Source organism: Lepisosteus oculatus, chromosome 15, assembly GCF_040954835.1.
Source record: "Lepisosteus oculatus isolate fLepOcu1 chromosome 15, fLepOcu1.hap2, whole genome shotgun sequence".
NCBI classification, from domain to species: Eukaryota; Metazoa; Chordata; class Actinopteri; order Semionotiformes; family Lepisosteidae; genus Lepisosteus; species Lepisosteus oculatus.
Window position 1 is genome coordinate 25,554,468 of NC_090710.1, and position 25,139 is coordinate 25,579,606.

The 25,139-nt window shown below is 39.6% G+C and overlaps 1 protein-coding gene across 3 annotated transcripts in view; it reads left to right on the forward strand.

The window, feature by feature from the left end:
• Positions 1–25,139, forward strand: part of col4a2 (collagen, type IV, alpha 2) — a 103,294-nt gene that overhangs the window by 70,709 nt on the left and 7,446 nt on the right. For 2 of the 3 annotated variants that reach the window (XM_015364170.2, XM_015364171.2), the window contains exons 12-40: positions 366–404; positions 866–937; positions 1,543–1,587; positions 2,424–2,471; positions 2,562–2,597; positions 3,151–3,195; positions 4,546–4,591; positions 5,220–5,324; positions 5,999–6,142; positions 6,698–6,772; positions 8,075–8,226; positions 8,561–8,633; positions 8,943–9,049; positions 9,611–9,794; positions 10,786–10,848; positions 11,459–11,542; positions 12,181–12,279; positions 12,842–13,063; positions 13,319–13,480; positions 14,205–14,375; positions 15,390–15,533; positions 16,757–16,882; positions 17,031–17,212; positions 18,441–18,504; positions 19,258–19,332; positions 20,843–20,950; positions 22,172–22,279; positions 22,696–22,767; positions 23,924–24,049. In XM_015364170.2, coding sequence (XP_015219656.2) covers positions 366–404; positions 866–937; positions 1,543–1,587; positions 2,424–2,471; positions 2,562–2,597; positions 3,151–3,195; positions 4,546–4,591; positions 5,220–5,324; positions 5,999–6,142; positions 6,698–6,772; positions 8,075–8,226; positions 8,561–8,633; positions 8,943–9,049; positions 9,611–9,794; positions 10,786–10,848; positions 11,459–11,542; positions 12,181–12,279; positions 12,842–13,063; positions 13,319–13,480; positions 14,205–14,375; positions 15,390–15,533; positions 16,757–16,882; positions 17,031–17,212; positions 18,441–18,504; positions 19,258–19,332; positions 20,843–20,950; positions 22,172–22,279; positions 22,696–22,767; positions 23,924–24,049 — 2,977 coding nt within the window. The remainder of the gene's footprint in view (positions 1–365; positions 405–865; positions 938–1,542; positions 1,588–2,423; positions 2,472–2,561; positions 2,598–3,150; positions 3,196–4,545; positions 4,592–5,219; positions 5,325–5,998; positions 6,143–6,697; positions 6,773–8,074; positions 8,227–8,560; positions 8,634–8,942; positions 9,050–9,610; positions 9,795–10,785; positions 10,849–11,458; positions 11,543–12,180; positions 12,280–12,841; positions 13,064–13,318; positions 13,481–14,204; positions 14,376–15,389; positions 15,534–16,756; positions 16,883–17,030; positions 17,213–18,440; positions 18,505–19,257; positions 19,333–20,842; positions 20,951–22,171; positions 22,280–22,695; positions 22,768–23,923; positions 24,050–25,139) is intronic. The other variant, XM_015364172.2, reaches the window with a different exon arrangement.

Sequence of the window (25,139 nt, forward strand, 5' to 3'; positions counted from 1 at the left end):
GAATATATACAGTATTATAACTTTAGGTGGTTCTTCAGGTTTGTAAGTTTGCAATATATTTCCATTTTGAAGCAAACAACTGTCATAGCTTAGTCTTGTCCCTTCCCCAGTCTTGTAGAGTAGTGCAGTTTTATGTTCACGGGAGGGTAATCTGAGATCAACAAAATCATGTCTCTTACCAGCCTGAAGTTCCACCAGTTAAAGGTTTGGAAAGGAAAATAATCTCGGTCCCATTCTCTCTGTGTGAGATACTTTAATGATCTTAACAAATGCCTACAGTTAAAATTGCAAGACATTATGAGACACATACCTGTATGTATTGTGTAGTTTAAATAAACCTGACTGTACTGTTTGATTTTTTATAGGGTACGATAAATGTCGTGAAGGGACTTAAAGGAGAGCCAGTGAGTACTACCCTTATTACTCTGCCAGCTTTTTCAGTAATAATAGCTTTTATTAGACATTTTGTATGTTGTGTCTTAAACATCAGCAAAAAGTATAAACACACATAGATAAATACATACTGTACATACTGTCTATGAAATACTTCTTTGATTAGTACTCTGAAGTGGTCTGAAGTGTAACTGTTTCCAGATGTGAAATCCTTGAGGTGTTTTAGTGCACCAGAAACCCTGTAGGGTCGTGACTCTCCAGGACCGTGATTGAGGACCACTGCTTTAAAGTATTAACAGAAACAAATACAGTACAGGAGATTTTTCAGCCTTTTTGTTAGTAAGAAAAAAATATTTTTGTTACATACTAGAAAGGCTTATGAAACGTTTGTGTGTACAGTACACTATTGACTCTGCTCATTATAAGTCTTTGTGATACTTTTTGTCTCAGCGTCTCTCTGCCTCTATCACAGGGTGATGCTGGGCCACCAGGTCCCCCAGGAAATCACACAGGCCCCTTGATTGAACCCACAGAAGCACCAAAGGTGAATCCGAGATTTCATTCATTTTCAAAGGGGTTGATATTAGCACAACTGTTTAGCTGTCCTTTAAAATGTGTCCCCACGGAGCACATAGATTAAAGTGGAAATTGGAAGTGGTACTGTAAGGACTGAAATGGTAGTAATCCAAAACACAGATGCATTAGGATTCTTGGAAAAAAGCAAATTAGTCCTAATTGTGCATTAATCTGCACATTCAATTATATCTACACTATATCTATTAAAATCCCAAACTGTAATGATTCGCGTTTCAGCCAAGATAACACAAATGCAGTACGCTTCCTAGACATTTTATTTATTTAAGTGTATGTGTGTAGAACGTGAGAAAAATGTGCAACATGCATATTACTGAAAATGCAGCAGGTGAAGAGGAAGGTGGAAATGGTATGAAGTGGCTCTCCAAGCTCTCTGTGGAACTGTAAACCAAGGGCAGTATAAGCAGCCGCAATAAGATCATGCTTAACAAACCCATCGATCACTTATCAATGGCGAGGTCCCCTTCTGATTCAAGGACCAGTGAGGACAACACTTCCTTGACAGATTTCCTAGGAACATGAATGGTGCTTATTTGTCTGTTGTTGTCTACGCAGGGCTTACCTGGCAACTGGGGGCCACCAGGCGATAGGGGAGATCACGTAAGTAAACAGAATGAGTCTTTAGCTCCCTCATCTTCTGCCCCTTTGAAATCAGTTGTACAGTATTCAAGATTTTTAACATGTGTGCTAATGTATGTTGAGTAGTAGCGCCCCACTTCACGAACTTTTTTAGTTGAAAGTGAAAGGTCAAATAAACCAGCTGAAGTACCACTTCATGAAGTGAAAACAATGAATTGCAGTGTTTCGGTGTTCTAAATAACACCCACCTGCTTCTTCTCTTCTCTTCTTCTCTTAAAATCCATCCTTTCAGTTCAGCCTATCGCTTTTGATCTTTAATGAAAATCAAGTTAATTATTTTGAACTCAGTTCAGTTTCTTCCTTAATAAGAACGGTTCACCACATGTCTTAAACTGAAACGACCTCCAAACACCTATGCAATAACTCTTGGATTTCACCTTCAGAGATCAGTGCCTTTCTGTCATTGGGCCTTTCCCCCTAGAAATGTGTTTTATGTGTCTGTAAACAGTTCATTCTTGTGGAAAATGTTCAATTTTTAATTCAATGCATTTAGCTGAGGGAGTATCCCGCAGAAACGTATAAGAACAGACAAATTCACTGCTGGCAATGAATGGGTAATGGGCCTGTTTGGATCCTAAGTGAAACAAAACATCTGTCTTCTTATGGATTTTTATGGATTTTAAACTGTTTTCATGTTTGTTGATGATGTAATACAAACTATTGAGTTGCTTCTAAAACTGGAAATGGATTTAGCTTTGTGAAAGTCACAACATTCTTCAGCTCCATTGACTTGTGTGGTTCTAAACTGTGGAGTGCCACAACTGTTTGTTCTGTTCATTTGTACTGTTTTAATCTAGGCTGACAATAAAGGAGAAATGGGTGTCATGGGGTATCCAGGACCACGGGTAAGAAGTGGAACTTCATCACATTTCACATGTGTTCTATTTTTTATAATATAACATTGTGTAACTTGCAATATAAATGTTGCCTTTAAGGGTTTCCCTGGATCAAATGGCCAGCCAGGAGAGATGGTAAGCTGACAGAATAACAGAACCTTATTTACAAAATAAAACAATAATCTGTGTTTCCACCAGGTTAACAAGTCTTTTACAGCACTGTATGATTCTATTACAATTTCTTTATTTGTCATTTATTGTGTGCCTGTCTTGAGGAATATTTTTAGATACAGTTTGTACTGTTTGTAATGTACAGACATTATTATTAATTAGAAAGTTCATTAACAACGTAGAGTAATAGCAATGAGAAATCACCCAAAATACGAATTAAGTTAGTAATAGATTACATACCTGGATAGAGGAGACAATTTCAACTGAATCTTTAAAAAAATCCATAGACAATGATTGTTCCATTTCTTCCTATTAATGATCTATTAATTATGTTTCTTTTCATTTAAAAAGTTATGTTTTAATAATCTATCTCTATAAGAAAACAGCCACCCTATAAGAAATGAAAACCACATATAAGATGGAAGCCAAGGTCTTAGTACACAAATTCAGTTTCTATGAGCTATATTTGTGTCTAAAATGCAGTACAATTTATATTTTTTTTTCTTTTTAATTACAGGGGTCTGCAGGTGAAAATGGACCACCTGGAACAAAAGGAATAAAGGTTGTCTTTTTAGGAGGGGCTTAATGACTTTTTTCCTTAGAAACAATCCAGAGCCCAAAGCAAAAGTCACAATTTAGTTTTGTTTCATCTTGATATAAATAGTACAGAATAAATAGGACATGATGGTAATTGCTAGTTGACACTCTGGAAGAGCAGACCTATTAAAATGTTTTTGATTATCCATAAATGTTTTGAATGTAAATGTCTTTGTTAGAAGTCCAATAAATGTATACAAACTAGCCCTCTTTTTCTTCATACACAATCCACTTAAATGCTGTCACACATTCTACAAAACACGTAACGCTGAATCTAATTCAACAAAACTACGTTTTTATTCTTGAGTGCTGCTATAGTAGAGATCGTACTGATGACTTATAATATTAATATCATGATAAGTTAATGTGCAGCAGCATTCTTTATGCTCTTGTTTTGCATCTATTAGTATTGACAATCAGCCGTAGTACTTCACAATCGATTCTTGGCATTTTGTAGATGGAGTTACAGTCCATTGTACACATATTTCCTTCAACTCCATCAAACTTCGCTTACCATTACATTAGAAGTCTTCAGTATGAGCATTCGAATTCTGAATAAAATATTAAATGTAAAAATGGGTAGGCACATTTAATTGAAGATAAAGGAACACCTTAGGAAAGGTCTGTTCTGTAAGCCACTGTATATATATATAGTACATTTAATTTGATCATTTTTTATTTTCCTCATATGTGACTTTTCCAGAATTCCACAATGCTCCCTTTAATGTCTCTAGGTACACTTCCTGGCTTGGTCAGTTGTGCAGCAGTACATTTTAAATCGCCATGAATGTATCTCTCATCTTAGTTTATAGCTTTCACATTGTTTGTTTTTTTACTTATACCATACCGTTTGGTGTATTCCATTAGTCTTTGTCTGTTCTTTTTCTTGTTTGGATTTCATTGAACGTTTTAACTCTAAAAAAATGGCTTCTGAAAAGATTATTCAAGGTTAACTTCGAGGAAAGGATTTATTGTGGCTAAACTGTAAGGACAAAAGGCCTGTGGGTCATCTACAGAACAGAAGGCACACTAAAGGGTGTGCAAATTTTATTACAAGAGGGAACATAGCAGAAGAGCACAAACCTAAACCACTTAGCTCTTCACCTGGCCAGAATCCCAAAATGTTGCTGACCCATCCTTATTTCCCGCCCTTCCAGGGGCAGTACCAGGGCAGACAGACTGGAGCAAGAAAGAACCCAGTTCTCCCAGTTCTTCAGCTCACTGGGAGCCATTCTACCACACAGCTTTGCTGTAATCAGACGTGCCATATTGCTGTGATCTGACATTTTTATCATTTGTTTGGTGTGATTTTTAGGGTGATCTGGGAGAACCAGGACCTTTCATTGATGATATACCAACTGGTATGTGAATTAATTTTACTATTCCAAAGTATTGATATTCATTATAAATAATAAATGTGTATTTATATAAGTGATTCATGTACTGCATTTCATAGTGCTGCTGAATTTGCATCTGTGAGATATGTGTTGTTATGTTTTAGGCTGAATAGATTTCAGCTGAAAAAATAGTGCATCCAATTTTACTTTCCAGGTCCTTTCAGTTTGACAGAAATAATTTAAATAATTGTAAAATAATTGGCAGTAAAGCCTCTTCAAGATCTAGTTTTTACAATCCAGCAAGGTTTTTTTTGGTATGCATGCCTGGAGGTAGCTTTTACTGCTTGTTAATGTGGTGTTGTAATTTAGACTTTGGTTTTGAGAGCATTTGGCCATTGTGATATTGACTGTGACTCATGGGCCATTGTTTTATCATATCTGCCAGAACGCGCTGGGGCACAGCAGGGTAACAATCTAGAGAGGGATCACAATTAAAACACTTCAAGGGGGCTGAAAGAGAGTAAAGGCAAACCAACTAGGAAAAGAGATATATTTCAAAATCTCATCTTTCACTGATGGCAGGAGAGCCTAGCTAGGACATGCATCCTTGCTAGATGTGTCAGTATTTCAATCTTTCTATTTGTGGACGTAGAAATTGTTCCTGGTCCTGATGGAAGAAAGGGTGATCAAGGAGAGAGAGGAGAGCAAGGTTTTAAAGGTATCCCAGGGCCTCCTGGCTTGCCAGCCACCTCCACAGGTAGGAATTCACAACTGAAATGTATATACAATCGGAAGATATTTTCTATATTCTATTATTCTAAATCATGTATGCACTGTATATATGAGGAGGAAGGTTAGGTAATAGTTACAGTGTTTAGTCAGAACATTAACACCTCAATACCCCTGTTATTCTAGTCAGTTCAGCCATACTGCTGTGTGAGGTAACGGCCCTAAATATTATGTCCATTTTAATACCCTTGGTACAGTATGTAACAATATTTTTAATGCTAGTGCTTATGTATTGTATTCCTCTCAGTTATTAATGTTTGTTCATTCCCAAAGGTGCTTACTGCACTAAACTAACATCTAGGATTTTTATAGCATTGATCTTTTACTGTGCACTTGATAATATACTGTACCTCAGATGACAGACCTCTACCTGCAGGACGTATAGATGCAGTAGATGTTATGGCACATGGTATCCACAGATGTAAAAAGGTCAACCTCAAAATGTCCCGCTTTAACAAATGCATTTTAGATTGAGGTACATGTATGAATCTCATGAAGTCTCATGAAGTCAGTTTTCTCGATTTACAATAAAGGAAATCAAAGAATTTTGCATTTGTGTTAATTCAGATGGGGGAACTGTCCTCTAAATTGAAATAAAGTGAAATGTGTTTCTTTAAATGTGGACCTCCTTCTGTTTCATAGGCTACTCAGGCCCGTTTGGTCCTAACGGACCTAAAGGAGATAAAGGTACCAGAGGTGATCCTGGACTTCCTGCAGTTCAGCCTGGGCCTCCCGGTCAAGATGGGATTCCTGGAATACCGGGCTCGCCCGGACCCAGAGGCTCATGTAAGTCTGGAGCAGGCCTCAGAGATGACCTTCCTCTGTCCGAGAAACATGGTTACGTTGCACTTCAGTAAAAAATAATTACATTTTAAGTTTCAAGTTTGATCTTTCAAGTTCCAAGTATTATCTGCCTCTTTGTGTTTTCACCATATGCTGTATCTGATATTTCCTGAACGAGATGCACTGTTTTATAGACAGCACTACTCAACATCCACCAAATCCTGCCTTTGCTATAGTCTGAGAATTCCAGTCCAGTGAGAGTTAGTTTTCATTTCAGATACAATACCAAGTGAGAATGTGAGGCTGACATTAAAAAAGAATGTATTAAAACAAGATGTACAGTATATTATTTTTAAGGTAAAGGGATATACTTTAAGCAGTGCTCATGCAGCTAGCAGAACAAATGTCGGAAAGAAAAGTAGTGGAAAGAACAAGAAGTAGTAGGAATGATGGGTGGAGAAGAGTTCATGTTGGAAGGGGGACTAAAGATAGTCTGGAGAATCCCATGTATTTGTTTTTTTGTCCCATTGATTAAGTGTAATGTTTCCTTTTCCATAGTGAACTTAGAACTTTATAAAGGACTGCCTGGTATTCAGGGTCAGCCTGGTCAGGCTGGACAGAAAGGGTTCAAAGGTAAGACTTATCTTACGTCCTTGTAAGATGATGATATAAACTAGTTGTTAGAAGCATTCACTGTGAATTCATAGTTCAAAATGGGCATAATGGCTACTTCTACTTTTAAGGATCCAGTGAAATTCATTATAAAATGGCATAAATTAACATACTGTAAGTTGTGCCACCAATTGCTCAATTTTAAAGCTTAAAAGTCAGGTTACCCAACATGATCACGTTTATTCAGGTCAATGCGTCTAGTATTGCCAAACCAAGATGATCCAATGTTGAAGTAAACAGTTTCCAAATATTACATGGTGAGAGAAAGTAAAGATTCGTCTGACATTTAGTTCTACCACTTTTACTCCAAGTAAAATTCCATGAATAGGAAGCCCTAAGCCTGCTGGGTATGGGTTAACTCATAACTCCTTAGAAGAACTGAGTGGCATATGTATATATCATATACTATAAAACATGATGAATTCGTTTAGTTAAATGTGCCCAGATACAGAATTCAACACAAAATACCGTACAAATTGTGTACAGTTGACCCTTGTCCAGCACAGCAGTAGGGTTCCTTCACGGCTGCACATTTGGCAAATCCATGTTGGAGAAACCTAAAGTATATAATAAACAGAGAAAGTTTAAACTATGTGAAAGCAGCCATACAAAGCCACCCATTAATACTTATACTACATATGTATATTATTACTCACAAATGAATGACCCTAACTACACTAAACTGTGTATGAAATTAAAATATGATAAGATATCTATTTTGTACTAGAAGCATAAGCATGTAATAAAAGCATAAAGATTTAGTGACATTTTCAATATGGTGAATAAAAATTACATGCTTTTCTTTGAAAGGTGAAAGTTGAGGGTACTCATATTTCTTTATAGCTTATACAGCTTCACTTATACTTTTTCTCTAATGGCATAAACCTATAAACCATAAAAGTTTTCCCTGCACTACCACTTTCAGGTGGTAACCTTCTTACCAGGAGTTTTGATGCCATAGTGCTTCGTCAGGGTATCACAATGAAATGATTCCCTTTCACTTGCATTATTTAAAAGCTTTTACCAGTTGAGACACAAACGTAAAGCCATGTTTTTCCGTTCCACCTCACTGTGCTGTCTCTCCTGTGTGTAGTCACGGCGTCGAGGGAAAACAAGAGTCTGATGTGCTGGGGGCCGGAGGCTCCCAGTTTGGTTGTGGCTCAGGCTGCGTTGTGCGTTAGTTTAGAAGGACTGATAGTTGAAAAAGAAACACCGGAAGGGTGAGGAGACGTACCTTAAACACGCTTGTCTGTCTCCATTGAGGTGATAGAGGTGCCTGTAACTGCGTCATCAGTGGCTCACCAGCGGGGCCCCCTGGCCCAGCAGGGAACCCGGGGCCGAAAGGAATGGAGGGGGAACAGGGCCAGCAGGGGGACCAGGGAGACCCAGGACCTCAGGGGCTTACAGGCCTGCAGGTAAGAAAGCGCTCGTTTGTCATTAATTGCATCTACAGTACATCACTTAGAACTAGCAGCAAATAGCAAAAGACTTGTTCACGTAGACAAGAATTTGAGAGTGAAAGTAATAATGCAACTGTGTAACTATCCCGTCTCTCCCTTAGTTTGTCACACGGACTCAACCAGTCCTTTGTTCTGAATTCCAGTTTAGATAGTGTTCCGTTTCCATTTCCTAGTTCACTTTTTCTAATTCTTCCACGTTTTGTAATTCTCTGCTTTTCGTGGAAATTCTTTCTGTCGGTTTCTCTGCAGCATTATAGACACACTGATAATCTACTTCATTGACTACTAGGGTTTTCCAGGCCCAGATGGTCGTCCTGGTACAAAGGGAGCAAAAGGAGAAATGATGATAGCCACTGAAAGAGGTAAGCGTTACACAGTTTCTTGCTGTCACCTTAAGATAGCCTATGCTGAAGCAACTTTAGAACATAACTTTGTCTTAAATATGCAGAAATTCTTCTTCAATTGGAACTCAAGATGTACCGATGACTGTGATTAATGTGCAGTAAAGCAGTTAAAATTGCTCCACACAAACCAAAATGAGATTATACACCGATTTTCAAGTTGTTAATAGTCTACCTTTGGGACCAGCAGTAGCTATCACACAGTGTTTCTCGGATGTGTGATTCCTTTTTCTCTGGAGGCCTGACAATGTGTCTGTCTGTGTTGAGCAGGAGCACAGGGAGACCCGGGGGTCACTGGACTGGCTGGTCACCCAGGTCTGACAGGGCAGCCTGGGAGAGACGGTTCCCCTGGGTATCCTGGACTACAGGGCCCACCAGTAAGCACTAGCTGTTTTAGACCGCCATTAAGATAGCGTCCCTTATCACAAAAAACAAGGTTTCTTTTGCTTGTTTCAAGGCTGGTTTTCACTTTTCTCTTGCCCACTGATGCAACCTCAGTACATAGTATAGATATACAGTAAGTAGCGGCACTGGATTAGTGTGACAGCCCCTCTTTAATTTGGCAGCTGCTTGGTTTACTATTTTTACTATCAAACTCCTTCCTGCAGATTGCTTCGTCTAGCAGAGCATCCTTGGCTCCTGTTGAGTCTTGGCAAAGTGATCTCATTCCTGTTAATTTGTAAATCCTCCTTTAGTATTCTATATCCCCCAAAATATAGCATTATTTAGCTCTTTGAGTTTTCATTAAAATCTAATTTACTGTATTATAACTATAAATAAATTGCACTTTATTATCAAATACTATGTTCTAAAAAAAATATGATATATTCAAAAGCATCTATGTATTTCTGAGTTGATTTCCTGTTTGCTACCATTGTTTCTTACCATTCACGTGAGGGGCTGCTCTCTCACCAGCTCCACGGCGCGTTTTGTTACAGGGAGACAGGACAAAAGGTCCCGCCGGAGATGCGGGTTATCAGGGACCTCTTGGTCCCATTGGCCCGGCGGGTCAGAGGGGTGAGCCTGGTCTCGTGCTGGGCTCGATGAAAGGATTTCCTGGACCACGTGGCGATCCTGGGCTAGATGGGGTTCAAGGACCTCCAGGGCTCAAGGGTCTTCCAGGTATGTTCACACAGTCCCCTTCCCCTCTCTGGGAGGGGACCCGGGGGACTTAGCTCTGCTGCATCTGTGTAGACCAATGCCTTAGATGCCATGTGGTCTGGAGAGTAAATCTGATCAGTTCACAGGCGGGCACAGTGTGTGAATGGGTGGGTATGTATTTGTAAGCAGGTGGCTTTCCTGGGATCTTATGAAAAGGGCCACTAAAATCATGATAATGCAGCTTTGGTTCTGAGCAGTTTCTAAGAAAGCTAAAGCATTGCAATATACAGAAGAGGTCCAGATCAGCAGTTTAGAGGATATACTTTTGAAACGTCAGGAAAACTGAGTTCTGTCATCTGGCACAACCATGTAAAATGGAAGGACTTTAATGCGCGCAAAAACACCTCAGAAACACAGCATATATTTCATCCCACTCTATCCAGATAATTAATTTCCCAACGCTAAAGGTTAAATCAGTTTAAGATGAATGCCTGTAGAACATCTTCAAGTTACTGTACACAAAACATTTGCTTGAAGGTTCGCATGAGGAATTACACCATTTAAACCCATAAAGGGCACACAGGTTTGCCAGTTTTAATCACACTACTCCATTGGCATGGCACAGTTAAAGAGATGGGGAACAGGGTAACACACTTCAGGAATACTGGTGTCTAGAATACTTCATCAGAAAGGTGCTGAAATATTTACCACCACCACTGGTCACCAGCAGTTCTACCTGCTGGCTGAAAGCAACTGTGATCTACCATGAGGAGCAGTTCCACAAATGTTAAGCATTTAAGGATTTTTAGGCATGAAAAGCAGTATATAAATGCAACATTAAATTGTTATTATTAAGCTTTTCAATGTATTCCTGCTTATGCATTTATCCTTCATGAATATATCTGCAATGACTACTCTCTTGTGCTTGAATATAACACTTGTTTAAATCATACTCCTGCTTCTACTAATGCTTTTCATCTAACTGCCTGTTTCTCTCCCTGTGGAATGAAAGGCGACTGTTGTTGTGGTGCTCAGGAAGGCGATGTGAGAGAGAAGAATGGCACCACCACTGCAGGTAGCTGGATTGGAGAAATGCTGCTGTGTAATCAAACATTGGGATTTGGTTTCCATGATTTTTCTTCACTGTCTGGCTTTAATCTGGACTCCTAAATGATACCTCTCATCTTTAAAAGGAAGAAAAGACTGTATAAGTGATGTGATGGAATTATTGGTTAAGGATTTGCAGTGCATACTCAGTCGAAAATATGCCCTCATTTTTTTATACTTATTGCAATTCATCTTCCTTGCTTTGCTCCGCTGCTTTCCCATCTCTGGACTTTTTAAGGGTTGAAAATGTAGTTAAATGTAGTTAAAAAAGTGATTTTAAACAGGCATAACCTGTCTCTGAATGGAGGAGCAATTAACTGTTCTACAGGTTTGCAGAACAGTGCAGAGGAAAAGGGGGATAAGATGAAGAAAAAAAAGATTAAATTAACACTAGGTTAACAAGAGTAAAGTTTTATTTGGACTCGGGTCATGACTAATGAACAACCAATCATGTATCCAATCTGAACAGAACATCAAAAGGGAAAGGAGATGATAGGTCATTGTTTGAAATACAAAGAAAGTTCTGTTGGAACACAGGTAAAGCATTCTAACATGTTGAAAATGTTTTTTTTTAATAGGAGAGTGTGACCAACAGCCAGCAAAACCTGGACTACCAGGGCCCCCAGGTGTCCGTGGGCCCCCAGGGGTCAATGGCTTATCAGGTTGGTTAGATTTTCAAGAAGCACAGCTATGTAATCAAGGGAGAATTCCATTTTAACACATGGCAATGCATGTGGGACATAATAATATGTTTCCAATAATGGTTATGGACTTCCTTTACAACAGGGAAGGGATAATAAAATACAAGATACATGACAGCTATTCACATAAAATGTAATTGAGGGAATGAATTGTACAATGAAATAATGTCGCTACCAATTTAGAAAAAAACAACATAATTGTATATTTAAAGATCAGTTAGGTAAAAAATACTTTTTCTCTTTGTAAAAGCTGTACAAGTAGACCTTTGAGCTTTTGCCTTGACAGATTGTGTTCAAATGTGTGACGTTTAAGAGAAGCCATAATTTTCATCACCTTCTGAAAAAGAAGCTTCTTTTGAAATGAAGGATTCTGGACCTGTTCTTGTTGATTACCTGTCTTTTATGTCATGTAACTTTTGTTTAACCTATGTAATGAAAGAAACAGCAGTTCCCTCTAACACAATAAGACCATTTCACAAAACGGTATCTCTTGTAGTCAGCTTCAAGGGAGAGCTGCTGTCTTCAGTAGTGAAACACGTTTATTCCTTCCAGTGGCTTTTGCTGAATTCCAACGCGAAGTTTTTTTGTCAACCTCTCAGGCAGGCAGGGTGAAAAGGGGTTTCTAGGGCTGCCTGGAGCTGAAGGATTCAAAGGCGAGCAAGGGGAGCAGGGCAGAGGAGGGGCTCCTGGTCCACCGGGTGAGTGTGGCCCTCGAGCAAAGTTCATGTGTAGAGTATCTGTCAGCTTTCCCAGCACTTCTGATGGCAGCAGTGCTGTGAGACTTATTTAGGAATAATTCCAACTTTGAGTGTCCAGGACCAGTTCTCAAAACACAGTTCCCTTGGAACAGTGCCATACATGTTTAAATGCATTACAAATGAAAACAATGTATTTTTATCACACTCTCTTCTCTAGATCATCTCAAGCATTTCCACATATGATTCTTTGAGTCCTGTGCAGTAGCAAAATTTAACTGTTGCAGACCCTGGTGCAAATGTTTTTTTTTTATTATTTTATATCCATGCACCCAACCTAAGATCCAACCCTGGCTTTAACTGTATGCTATTTGAAAAAGAAAAATCTTGACCAGCAAGCAAATGATAAGAGCATATTTATAAAATCTCCCAAGTCAGACTTTACAATATTTCACTCGCTATGTGTTGTGCACATAAGTTAAAAATGGCCTCATACTGTACTCAAATGCCAACAGTAATTTCAGTGCCACTTGCAATTCCGCTGCTTACTCTGAGCTCTATACAGGTTTTACTGGTCCTCGTGGAGACCCAGGCCAGCCAGGCCCACCAGGTCAGGAGGGTTCACCAGGATCACCAGGCCGACCAGGCCAGAATGGAGAACAGGGACGAAAAGGACATCATGGAGAGGTCTTGGGAGCAGCTCATGGTGCTCCTGGAGACCAAGGATTTCCTGGACTGTCTGGGCCAAAAGGTCTGACAGGAGAGCCTGGCCCACAGGGATATTCAGGTGTGCAGTGAGATTGAAGACATTTATTCTTCAACATCAAAAGTACATCTTTACATTCTACAGTTAGGAATGCATCTTCGCTTTCTTACTGTCTGCTATTATTTGTAGCTCTTAAAGGAAAACCTACAACAATATCAAAATGGAAATGTGAGAGAAGGCTCAGCCTAAACATGTGTGATAGGTTTAACAAATTTCATTGTTGTCTTATGCATCAAATCAGTCACTTGTCTTGAAGTATCTCCTCTGTTCTTGAAGGAATGGGTGGCATGCCTGGAATCCCAGGTTACAAAGGAGAACAAGGTCCTCCTGGGCTACAAGGGGAGGTAGGCGTACCAGGACCAGTTGGAGTACATGGTACTTTGGGATCACAAGGGAACCCAGGCATACCTGGACCAGCTGGTTCGATAGGCCCACCTGGTGAGTTGCCTGTTACCTGTCATTAATTTGGAAAGGAGCATTCTTCAGTATTCCAGTTTATGTTGGGTTTGTGTGTGTGTCCCAGTGTGTGAGATATTGCTGTTATATGTGTGCTGTGCTGTGGTTGATTCTGAGTTGTGGTGCTCTAGCAGTGCTGTCCTGAGGCTGGCTGGTGTCGGTGTGGCTTGGGCCAGTGAGCCTCAGGACCAGCTGGCTCAGAGGGCTCTTTGTTGGGCTCAGCTCTTGGCTTGGCAGGGCCTTGTGGTGGTAGGAGTTTTGGTCGCTGTTTTTTAGGTGTGGCCAATACTTTATTACGCTCTTCTGTATGTTTATTATTAATGGGCATTGGCCTAATTCCGCCCTGCATGCTTTGTTAGGTGTTTCTATGGGCTGTTGTCCCATTTGGTGTAATCCTGCTTGGTGAGGGGACCCCACACTTCACTGCCGTATAGGGCAGTGTGTTAGATTACGCTTTCAAATAGTTGGAGCCAGATTCCTGTTGGTGGGTTGATATTGAAAATCCTCCTTCTTATTGCGTAGAAGGCCCTGAGTGCCTTCTATCTCAGTGCCTTCACTGCGAGGTCAAAACTCCCAGATGAGCTGAGGGTCAGACCAAGGTATTTGTGGATGGATGTGTGCTTCAATATGTTGTAATTGAGTGTGAAGTGGTACTTGTACAATCACAATCACCCTGTGTTAATCAGTGGCTTCTCTCCTCTCTTAGGCCTCTCGGGAGAAAGAGGGAATGAGGGTGATACTGGCCCACCAGGTCCCATTGGAATGAAAGGAGCCCCTGGAAATCCTGGCAGTCAAGGGTTAAAGGGTGAAAGAGGAGCACCTGGATATCCTGGAAATCCTGGTCCAGATGGAATTCCTGGTCTTGTTGGTCGCAAAGGTAAATTTACATTAACACATATTTCAGTCATAAAAGCATGCTTTCAAAAATGTTTACTTCTCAACTCAATTTTCTTTTCTCAAAGGAGAAAAATAAGAAATCCAATGAATTTGAGAAAAGCTGACATTTTACTACACCAGGATTCACTTGTGTGAAGATGTTACAAAAACTTATTTAACAGAAGTACAGTAGAAGGTGCAGTGATTAGTTTACACTTGCTGAAACCGTTAGATATTTGAACAGTCAATTGTGAGAGTGTTTTGTTTGCTAGAATCAAGCCAACAATGCCATACACACTGATCCTAAATTAAGAATATTCAATTTATTAATACAGCACCTAAACATTCCTAATAAACCTAAAGTAATAGAGTAATAAAAGAGTAATAATCTATAGTATGTAATCATAACTCTGATGTAATTTATTAATGTTTGTGTAATTGCTAAGTGAACTGCTTTCCTAGTGCTTTAGACATAAGCCTAAACTTCATCTGGTCAAGGCAACGGAAGTATTATTATAACACTTAATTTTAGTGAAATAATATGCCTCCTCACTATAGACGTCAAATTTAATTCTCACATTTTACTCCTCTTCATATATATACTCTGTTCCTGCCCACAACCCCGTATGCATTTTTCTAGCTCCTCTCTCTCCAGTCAACTCTTGAAGCAGCCTCCCAGGTTCATTCCTTGTGAGGAGGGTTGTGAAAAACCTGACCTTTGGCTAGCTCTGTTATTTCCTCAGCCAGATGAGTTGACACCAAAGTATTAAGTATGCACTTCCTTTATATCCGTTGTTTTGTTTCGGCTTTATTAGAATTTGACCAAACTACTGAAGCGGTATTATAATCAGAACGTTGTTGAATGCTAGGTCAAGTAGGATCTTTGCCTTTTTTTACATTAAAATGCTCAGCACAACTTGAATCACAATGGCACCACATAATAGAAAAGAACAAAATATTTGTATGTTGCTGGTTACTGGTCAATTGGACATTCTTCATTACTCCACTTGTCTAGGTCCTAGGGGTTCTGAAGGGATGCCTGGGTTCAGTGGCATGCCTGGGTTAAGCGGTGAGAAAGGATTTGAAGGCATTAAGGGGGAGACTGGAATTCCCGGTATACAAGGAGAGAAAGGACAGCAAGGTGTACCTGGTGCGAAGGGTAAGGTCACAGTGTTTTATATACATTTTCATCCTATCCAGTGTCCTGCTTTTTAAACTTGAAGTGTCAGTAGATATTTTCACATCTGTGACTAACATTTTGTTTATGAAGAGAAGTACAGAAATAATCTTTTACCAAAAATCTAGTTCCATGAACTGTAAGTAAACAAATAGGCCTAGATGCTTCCACTTTTCTGCATGGAATAAATAAGATTCGGCTGTGTGAGTCTTCTTTAAGACTAGTGGCCTCAGCAAAGTAAATTCCAACTTTACTGCACCTCTGAGATCTCACAAGAAGGGACAAAATGTGGTAACACTGCTGTATGCTGCTACATATATAGGGGATAAAAATAGAAAATCGAGTGGAATGCTCAATCATATTAATCAATACATAATCATAACCCCCCAAATTGTAAAACATATGCCAATAATATATTTGAGCATTTGGTGTAGAGGCAAAAAGAGATTTTGTTCTCTGGTGATAGAGTAATAAATGAAAGTCAAACTGGGATAAACAAATTTTAATCAAGAATAACAATAACAAAAACAAAGAAACAAACAACACAATATACTGTACAACATAAAACATTCAAGTTACTCTATTTACAAACAAGGCCTCTGATGTAAATACATCCTGTCCAACCAGAAGAACATTAGACTGCTACCCAGTATTCAAAAATCCTATATAATGAGTAACAGGCCAACATTAGGGATACACATTCCATTCCATCAAATAAAACAGAATACATCCCAGAACTAAATCTTTCTTCCTCGAAAGTTAATGAGATCCTATGTCCCTATTTTAAAAAATGCATCCAATAATCAGGAGAAAACATTTTTAACCTGAGGATTCTTTATAAAGGAAATCAGAGTTCACTGAAATAACAAACAACAAGCTCTCTTTAACAAAGCTCAAGTAATTAGAATCCGGTCTTTAAGGTTGTACTCCTGTCTTTCCATCTCTGTCTCCTGCTTCTGCCTACCTGTTTTTCACCCTGGGTTTCTCACTGATGAAGACTCTTAATGATTATCCAAGGTGTTGATTACGGTAAACCAGAAGATCCCTTTGATATATTGTCTCTCAAACTGCCTACAGCTCTGCACACACCTCAGTTCTCTGTCCATTGTTTCTAGATCCTGTAACAATATTACAATTAGCTCCTCAGATGCAATGTAGTGAATGTTGTTGAACAGTTTCCAAGAAGGCACTCTCTTCTATTTAAGGTGATCGTGGAATACCTGGGCCACCAGGTGAAAAGCCACACATGCCTCTGATATTGAAAGACAAAATGAAAGGATTAAAGGGTGACCAGGGCCGGCCAGGAGAGGATGGATTTACAGGCCCAAGAGGTAACCTTAAGACGCCTACTTGTTACACAATCTAACAAACCTAAGAGTAACTGCAGCTGGAATGTGTTTTCATACATATGCTTAAGAGCAAACGTCATTCTAGTTTTGCAGAAAGTTTACCTTTCTACTTATTCCCTGTGTGCCACAGGCCCCAAGGGCATGCCAGGAGTTCCGGGTAGATATGGACAAGATGGCTTGCCAGGAGAGCCCAGTGATGTGAAGGGCATCAAGGGGTCAGCTGGTCCCGAAGGCCTTCCAGGTCCCAAAGGATTGCCTGGACCCACAGGACCACAAGGAATCCCGGGCTTTCCAGGCATGCCCGGAATTAGGGTGAGAGTTGTTTGCTTTTAAGGTTTTAGATGCCTTATTTGATGTTTCAATCATCGATGAGATGAGGTGTTAAAATGAAGCCGGGTTGGTCTTTCGTGGAGGTTGGTGTTTAGACCCTATGCGAGGCGGACCACAGGCAGGGACCACAGACAAAAAGGACCACAGACAGGGTTCAGGGGAGACACACAGGGTTTATTGGTGCTCACAGTAAAGTAGGGAAGTTCGTGCAGGAGTGCGGGGAAAATCCAAAGGCAAACATATCTAAGAAGTTCAAGGGGAAGTCAGGAAGCAGTAGCAACCATTTGCAACACTGCAGATTACAGACCGAAGTCCACCAGAAATAAATAATAAGCTTTAAATGATAGTAAAATGTATTTTGACGTTTATAAAATGGGCTGTGATTATGACATTGGTGATAGAAAGCCAGAAACAATTTAATGAATTAAGATACTTGTAATCTGCTGCAGGAGTGAAGCAGTGGATCTACGACGGGTATGGTGAACCTGTACGCAGGCGAGTAGCCCGCAGGCTAGAAAGGCAGGCAGCACAGTGTACAAACAGTAGGAAACGAAAGTAAAAAATATCCGAGTTCATAGTCAAGCAGGCTGGGGTCAGAGCCGGTGAATGTGAAACTAAACACAGTTCGAGTTTATAGTTGAGCAGGCAGGGGTCAGAGCAGGTGGAGCAAAGAGGAGGGAGAGAGGTCAGGGTTCAGCACAGCAGCACAGAAGCACAGCAGCACAGAAGCACAGCAGCGTAGCATAGGTGGGAATTCAAGCCAAAGCTATAGATTAACAAGCGGGGTCCAGGGCAAGTAACATTGATGTAGCAAGCCAAGGGGTTGGTCCGGGACCTGAGGCGAGACAGAGTGAGGTCAGGAATCCAAATGAAACACAAGCTGGGACTGTAGACTCGAGAGGCTCAGAGACAGACCTGTATGACGGAGCCCAGAGCACTTTAAGAGCAGCCCTTAAATAGTTTGATTCACCTGAGCCAGCCAGATAGTATTAGCACACAGGTGAATCAAGCTTCCTTTCTGATTGCCTCTTCATGGCAAACATCATAGATGACAGAAAAGACAGGTTTGGACAACTGCTATGTTAATGCTAGCTCACTCCAGTGGGTACGAGGATAACAATACAATGACCTATAGGTCACCTATATTGTTTTTACTTACACATTTGAGATAACAGGACACTATCCAATTTTCCTTTTCCATTTTCCCCAGGGAGAGAAGGGTACTCCTGGAATCTATGGTGACCCTGGAGATCCCGGACTGAAGGGAGTAAAAGGTGAGGCTAATGAAAGAGAGGTTTAATTAAAAAAAAAACTAAATTGAAATACTTGTAATACTTTAAACTAGATTGACATCTTTGGTTTCAAGTATTACAAACAGTATAGTAAGTGAATTACATTATGCTGAGAAAGGAACTGGGCCCTTGGTTTTTTTCTATTATATCTACATGTATATAGTTATCTTCAATGGCAATTAATGCTTTGTTCTTGTTTTATATATAAATTCTTATTCTTTCACTCACCCAGTGTTTTATGTTATATTGTTAATTTTCATAAAGGGATTTTTGATCTGATCAATTTGATACTGTTCATTGTAAAAGCATGACTTAAGAGGACTAGCAGGACTTTATGTAAAAGGCCATCATCATTCAATACTACGGGTTATTATTGAATAAAATAGTAGGTACCTGCTAATGTACCTAAAAATATAGTTCCATGATCAGTGGTTTAATTCCTTGTATATTATATGTGCTATATACAGTATATATGATTAAAATCTTAAATTAATTGCATTACTAAGACATCTATTACTGTTTTTGTGAAACTGTCCACTCGTATGCTAAAATTTAAATTAAGGGCCTTTTTGATCTTCTAAAAAAGCATTAGGTATGGACTCAAATTTGTTTTTCTTTGACAACCTCCATTATTGCAGATTACGTGTGGATGGCAAAGAGGGAGATCACATGTTAAAGTTACCCTTAGGTGCCTGACTTCATATCTTTGATTTCACTGGAATTGAATCTTTACAGGTGAAACTGGCCCTAGGATGGATTTACCAGGCTCCACAGGTCACAGAGGTGACGTAGGAATACCCGGATTACCAGGTAAATTATGATGAACTGCTACGTTATGACCATGCACCACACCTGTCACTAATTGTACCTCATAACCCCATTAATTCTGCTCACCTGAGCCCATCACCATTTAAACCCTCAGTTCCCACAACACCTTGCTTGGTACTGGAGTCTTGACCTTGAGGGTTCGCTCCTTGCTCAGTTGCTCTCACCGTGTGTTTTCCCTGTACTACTCTTCTGGCTTTTTTACCTTATTCTTGGACTTTCGGATCTCTCTTTTTTGGATTTGTTTTCCACCTGGACATCGGCATGCACCCCATAGGGTCCTGCTTTAATTACGGCGTTTAGCCTTAACACTACACAGCAGAAATGTTTTAAGTAATGTGCAAACTTCATTATTAGGTGTTCTTTAGTGGATCTGCAATTCTTTTCTTTCTCCATCACTGTAGTAAAAGTTTACTGGATGTCATCTGGCCACAAATGTTTATTCCAAAACTATTCTGGATCATCTTTGTTCTTCCAACCAAATGTTGAAAACAAAGTCAGCCAGACTTTGTAATGGCCACCTCTGGATCTGGCACATTCATCTCTTTTACTGATGTAACTAGTGATGGCAGCAACAGAATGAATTCTCAGGTTCACAAAAAACATTTTGTCTGCTTATGTAGAAGAAAATGCTTCCATACTTGTTGAGCCGCACTGCATAACAGCATGAGAATGGCCCAAAACATAGGACTAGTGCAGGAGGAAAAAGTGGAAAGTCATACACCAACCAAGTTAATTAGCAGATTTACAGTAAATGGAACTGAAGTCAGTACGTCCCAGGAATCCGCAAAAAACCCAAAGTGATGTTAGCAAAGGCTCAGCTTAACATCGCAATGATTATACTGATAAGATCTCAGACTTCATTTAGTTATGTAAAGAGATTTAACCAAATGCCGAATTTTAACATTGACCCAGTATTTTAGGTCATTTGAAGTCATAAGGCTGAACATAAATTATGTTTGTGTTCTAATTTGATGTATATAATAAAATATATACTACCCAAATAGGAAACATATTATATTGTACTTATTTTTCAAAGTAATCTTATACAATATTATACAATATACAAGCATATACAAATTGCTTGGCAAAAAAGCAAAAACAACAGCTTTCATGATGATGTCCCAGTACTTTTGGAGGACACTGTACATAGCAGGCTTGCTATTATAATACTACATTATTATTATATTATTATTACATTATTATTATTACCTTTTACACACACCTCCCCCACTGACTCTCATTGCTGAAATTATGACCACTAGTGCTGCTCTCATCATCTTCTTCAACTCAGTGCCTGACTCATCTCTCACTGTTTAAGAGTCATCAAGCAGAGCTGCCGGTAAACTCTGAGATCGGCCTCTGATTCACCCTTGTTCACATAAAGACTGTAATACCAAGCTGAACTTGTGATCCAGGAATTCCAATTTATGTAGAGCTTCAAAATGCCGTATTGCTCGAACTCTGTTGAGTCGCTAATCACTCCCACCTGCAGGACTGCAGGGAGTTCCTGGCCAACCAGGAGACATCGGCAGTGCAGGCTTTGATGGCATTGATGGGGTAAAAGGGATAAAGGGGTTCGCTGGGCCTGGAGGCCTTCCAGGTAAGTAATAGAACCTAAAACCTGATGGTGAATGTCACATGACCTCCATTGAAGTCTATCACAATCCCTTGGTTCACGTGCTCAGCCAATGTTTTGATTGTTAGAAAAGTCACTTTCTTTGTACTCTTATCTTAGTAAAGTACTGGAAAAAAAGTTAATTGATGTTTTAGTTGTTGTTTATCGTCTTACCTGTTGTGGATCCACAGTATTGTCGTTATCAGTTTGTTCCATCATCTTATGTTAGGGTTAAAGAGTCTGTCTCACCCCTGGATTAAATGGAGGCTGTCTGTCTGTTGGGATGCACAGTCCAGTGAAGGTTTGAGATGAGTTTAATTGTAATGAAAACGGCCAATTCCGGAGAACACCGAAGGAGACACACACGAGGTGTATCTCCCACAGTGCCCCGAATTGTAACAGTTTTACAGAGGTTTTCAGAGTCTGAGCCATGTTATTACCATGAATGGGGGTTCAAGAATCCGCATTCTACTTATGGCCCACTGGCTGTTCTTGAAGATATTGTCCTGCCTTTCAGCTATTTCTGTGGTGTCATGTACTACAGCAGGTGTCCGTTCTAAAATTCTCTGAAGCCAGGTCAGAAGACCAGGTCAATGACCCCATGCCAAAGCCAGATATCTACACTGTCCATCAGATGGAGCAGGGGTGGAGCTTAATGTATTTAACCTGGTGTAGCAAGATAATCATTGTCTTAGTGTGACACATGAATTGGTCTGCGTGACCAACAGCCTAGTGTTGCAAATTCATTTTTTAACTGCTAGTAGGAACGTTTCTTGAAAGACCGCAGTTTACTCCTTCTGTTAAATGTTCTTTCTTTTCTTCCTTTTGTAAATAGTTTTTAAAACAGCCCTTTTAGTCAACACCTTTTTCCACAGCTCAGTTTGTTGATGCTTTTTATTATTTTTGTGACCCCTGGATTTATTTTCAGGTGGTTGTGACCCAGTGAAAACTTTTTTATAATCTAATTTACGTGGTTTGTTTTGACCTGTTTTTACCTTTCTATCGAGCTTCAGTGTAAGGTCTTTTGTGTTATTGGTATGTTAACGATGTTTAAATAGCTTGGTGACATGCCTAATTAAACCATAAGTAAAAAGTATGAATGCTAGACCTGTTCTGATCAGCCTGTGTTAAAGGTCAGTTTGTATTCTCTTCATTGCGTTAATGTGGTTGGGGTTTATTAATTGGAGCCTTTTGATTGTTCCTCAGGGTCAGCTGGGATTCGTGGATTTCCAGGACCTCAAGGTCAGAAGGGGTGGCCTGGATTCCCAGGAGAGCCTGGCTTAAAGGGCAAGCCTGGTCTACCTGGACTTCAAGGTCAGACTGAAGGCTTACACACACATGCTGCATACAAACGTGCTCAGGAGAACAAAACAGCAGATCCCATCCCGTTTTCCTTACATCTCATTATTTTCATTAATATAAACCTAAAGCTATTTTTTCCCAAAATAATAGACCACTCTAGGAACAGGGAAGTAGGTTGTAAAGCAGATATTTCATATTACTCAATTAAGGAACATTTTGACCTGAAAAATCTTCTTCATCTTCCAACTTTTCCCCTTATTAAACTTTTAAACTTTCCATTTCTTATGCACTACGAAGTGATTGTTGATTAGTTAAATTGGCATTTATTGCATTTGCTTATGGAAAATAAAAGCTTGTACTGAAGGATTAAAGCTATAAAATTAACGTTTTGTTTTTCCTCATGGATTTCATTTGCAAATCTTTTACAGGATTCCCTGGTTTGAGAGGTATATTTGGACTTGATGGTCTGAAAGGCCAGAAGGGCGACAAAGGACTTCCAGGTATTAACTGGGTTTGCTTCAATTGTTGAATTGAGCTCCCATAAAATACTATTTCTGTCTCACTTTTAATATTTTAATTTAATATTACTCTAATATTTCCTCTGCCGTGGAAAGACAGTAATGATAGATAGATAAATACTTCCTCTGTTTCATGTTATGGGTTAAGGAAAGGTAATAAATATGCACTACCAGAATATATTATAACTTTAACTGATTAACGTTAAATCTAATCAGCGTAAACTCTAAGTAAGTTGTTACTTTTGTTAACTAGAGTAGTCTACTAATTTTATTACTGTGCCACTGACAATTTTATTTTACAGATAAAAGAACTATTATAACTTAGAACAAATAAGAAACCAGTCAGCTATAGTGAGAGAATTGGTTTTAATTCTGATATAGAATGAAATAGTCAAAACCATGACTTACTGATGTTAGTGGGCAATATTCAGCATATGCAAACAACCAAGACACATTTTCTAGACTTCCTAATTTGTGCCTTTTCATTGTAAACCTTAATGGGTGTTGAACTTCCAGAAATTGAGGATTATACTCACTGAATCATATAGCACTGAATCAAAGCAAATACATTTTAAATGTTGACAGTGGTTTCCATTATCACAAACCTTTGTATCTACAACAAAATAAAGGACAAAACAGTACTGAATACTCTGCTGAGGGTGATTGAATGAAATAATAATTAGCCAATTAACTGACACTTCTATACAAAGCAGTGTACATGTATAGAGACAGCTAAATGAGCTCCACATCAGCTGGGCTCAAGGAGATTTAATAATGTCCTTGGGATAACATATAGTACCCAGTGTCAGACCTAGGGTTTAATAAATCTCCTAGGAACACCCCCCTTCCAGGGTGGCCCTGCTCGTCCTGTCGGGGGGTGTCCAGTGAGCCTTTATAGGACCCACCCAGCTGGGACTACAAAGGCGAGGCATCGCCCGTCTATCAGGGCTCCACCTCCACACTGGACACGCCCCCATATAATGCCACAGTACCTCCAACACCCGTACTGTCTGCCTTTAATTTCTCTCCTCGCCTCTGATTGTCTAATAACACTCTTGTATTGATGAAATGAAAGAGCCTAACCAGAGGCTCGTTGGTTTCATTTTCTTTCATTTCATTTTCTTTTCCTTTTCCCTAGGTATAAACACCAGGGGCAACACAGGTAGCCCCGGGGTCAAAGGGGAGAAGGGTAATCCAGGATTGCCAAGTCCAGAGCCTGGCATCCCAGGACCGCCTGGAATCAAAGGACAACAAGGGGACCCAGGTAGCTATGGAGACAGCCTATACCCAGTGCAGCATCTCAGTCCGCTCAATTGCAGGTCCCCTGCGGTAGTTTTCTAGAAGCTGCTCAACTCTGCAAAACACAGCGAACCAAAACATTATAGTTGAAAAGTTCTCCTCTTGAGCCCTGGTGTTTTAAGATAAGATAAGATGATGTTATTGGTCATATACAATTTCTTTTATTAGGAATTTGTCTTTTCACATACCCCAACTTGCTCTCCATGAGACATACAGAAAAGGAGAGAAGCTTGGGGTCAGAGCACAGGATCAGCCATTTATACAGCACCCCTGGAGCAGTTGGGGTTAAGGGCCTTGCGCAGGGGCCTAACAGAGTAGGATACATCTGCCAGCCACAGGATATGAACCAGCAACCTTCTAGCCACAAGTCCAGATCCTTAGCCACAGAGCAACCATACCACCCCTATATATTACATAGATATAAGTAAGGTTTGCAAACTCAGTGAATGAGTGTAAAAAAGGTAGGAAAGTACATGCAAGCAATTCTAAGTGAACTCCAAATACATCCATGTACATATTGAGGTCTTTCTGTCTATATTCTAAACAGGTAATGAGTATTTATTAATTCATTTATTACTGAATTCCTAGGCTGTAATAAAAAACAAAAGCATTGTGAAAAATTATTTTGGATTGGTATAACAAAAAGCTTAGAACATATAGTTAATACTGTACGCTAGCAATTCAAGATCAAAACTTATAGGAAATATGGTGCACAATTACAACTTCGTAGTCCAAAATAACTAACTTTCTGTAAAATTAAACATTTCAAGTGAAGTTCTTCATTCTGGAGAATACACGCACATACTGTACATGGTCATTAAGCATTACATTTTAACATGGTGTGGCTGGCCTTACAGCAGCCCCCTAAAGCTTAACTTGACTTGTTAAAGACAGACCCTGGACAGGGATGCACTATGCTGTCAGTCTCTCTTGTGAAATGAACGCAGGTGAAATGCTGTAAGGGAGCAGGTGATTTCAAGTGCATGATAATATTGATCATTAGATGTACTGTAGCTTAACGTATCACTTCTTTGATATTCATTTGTTTATTAATT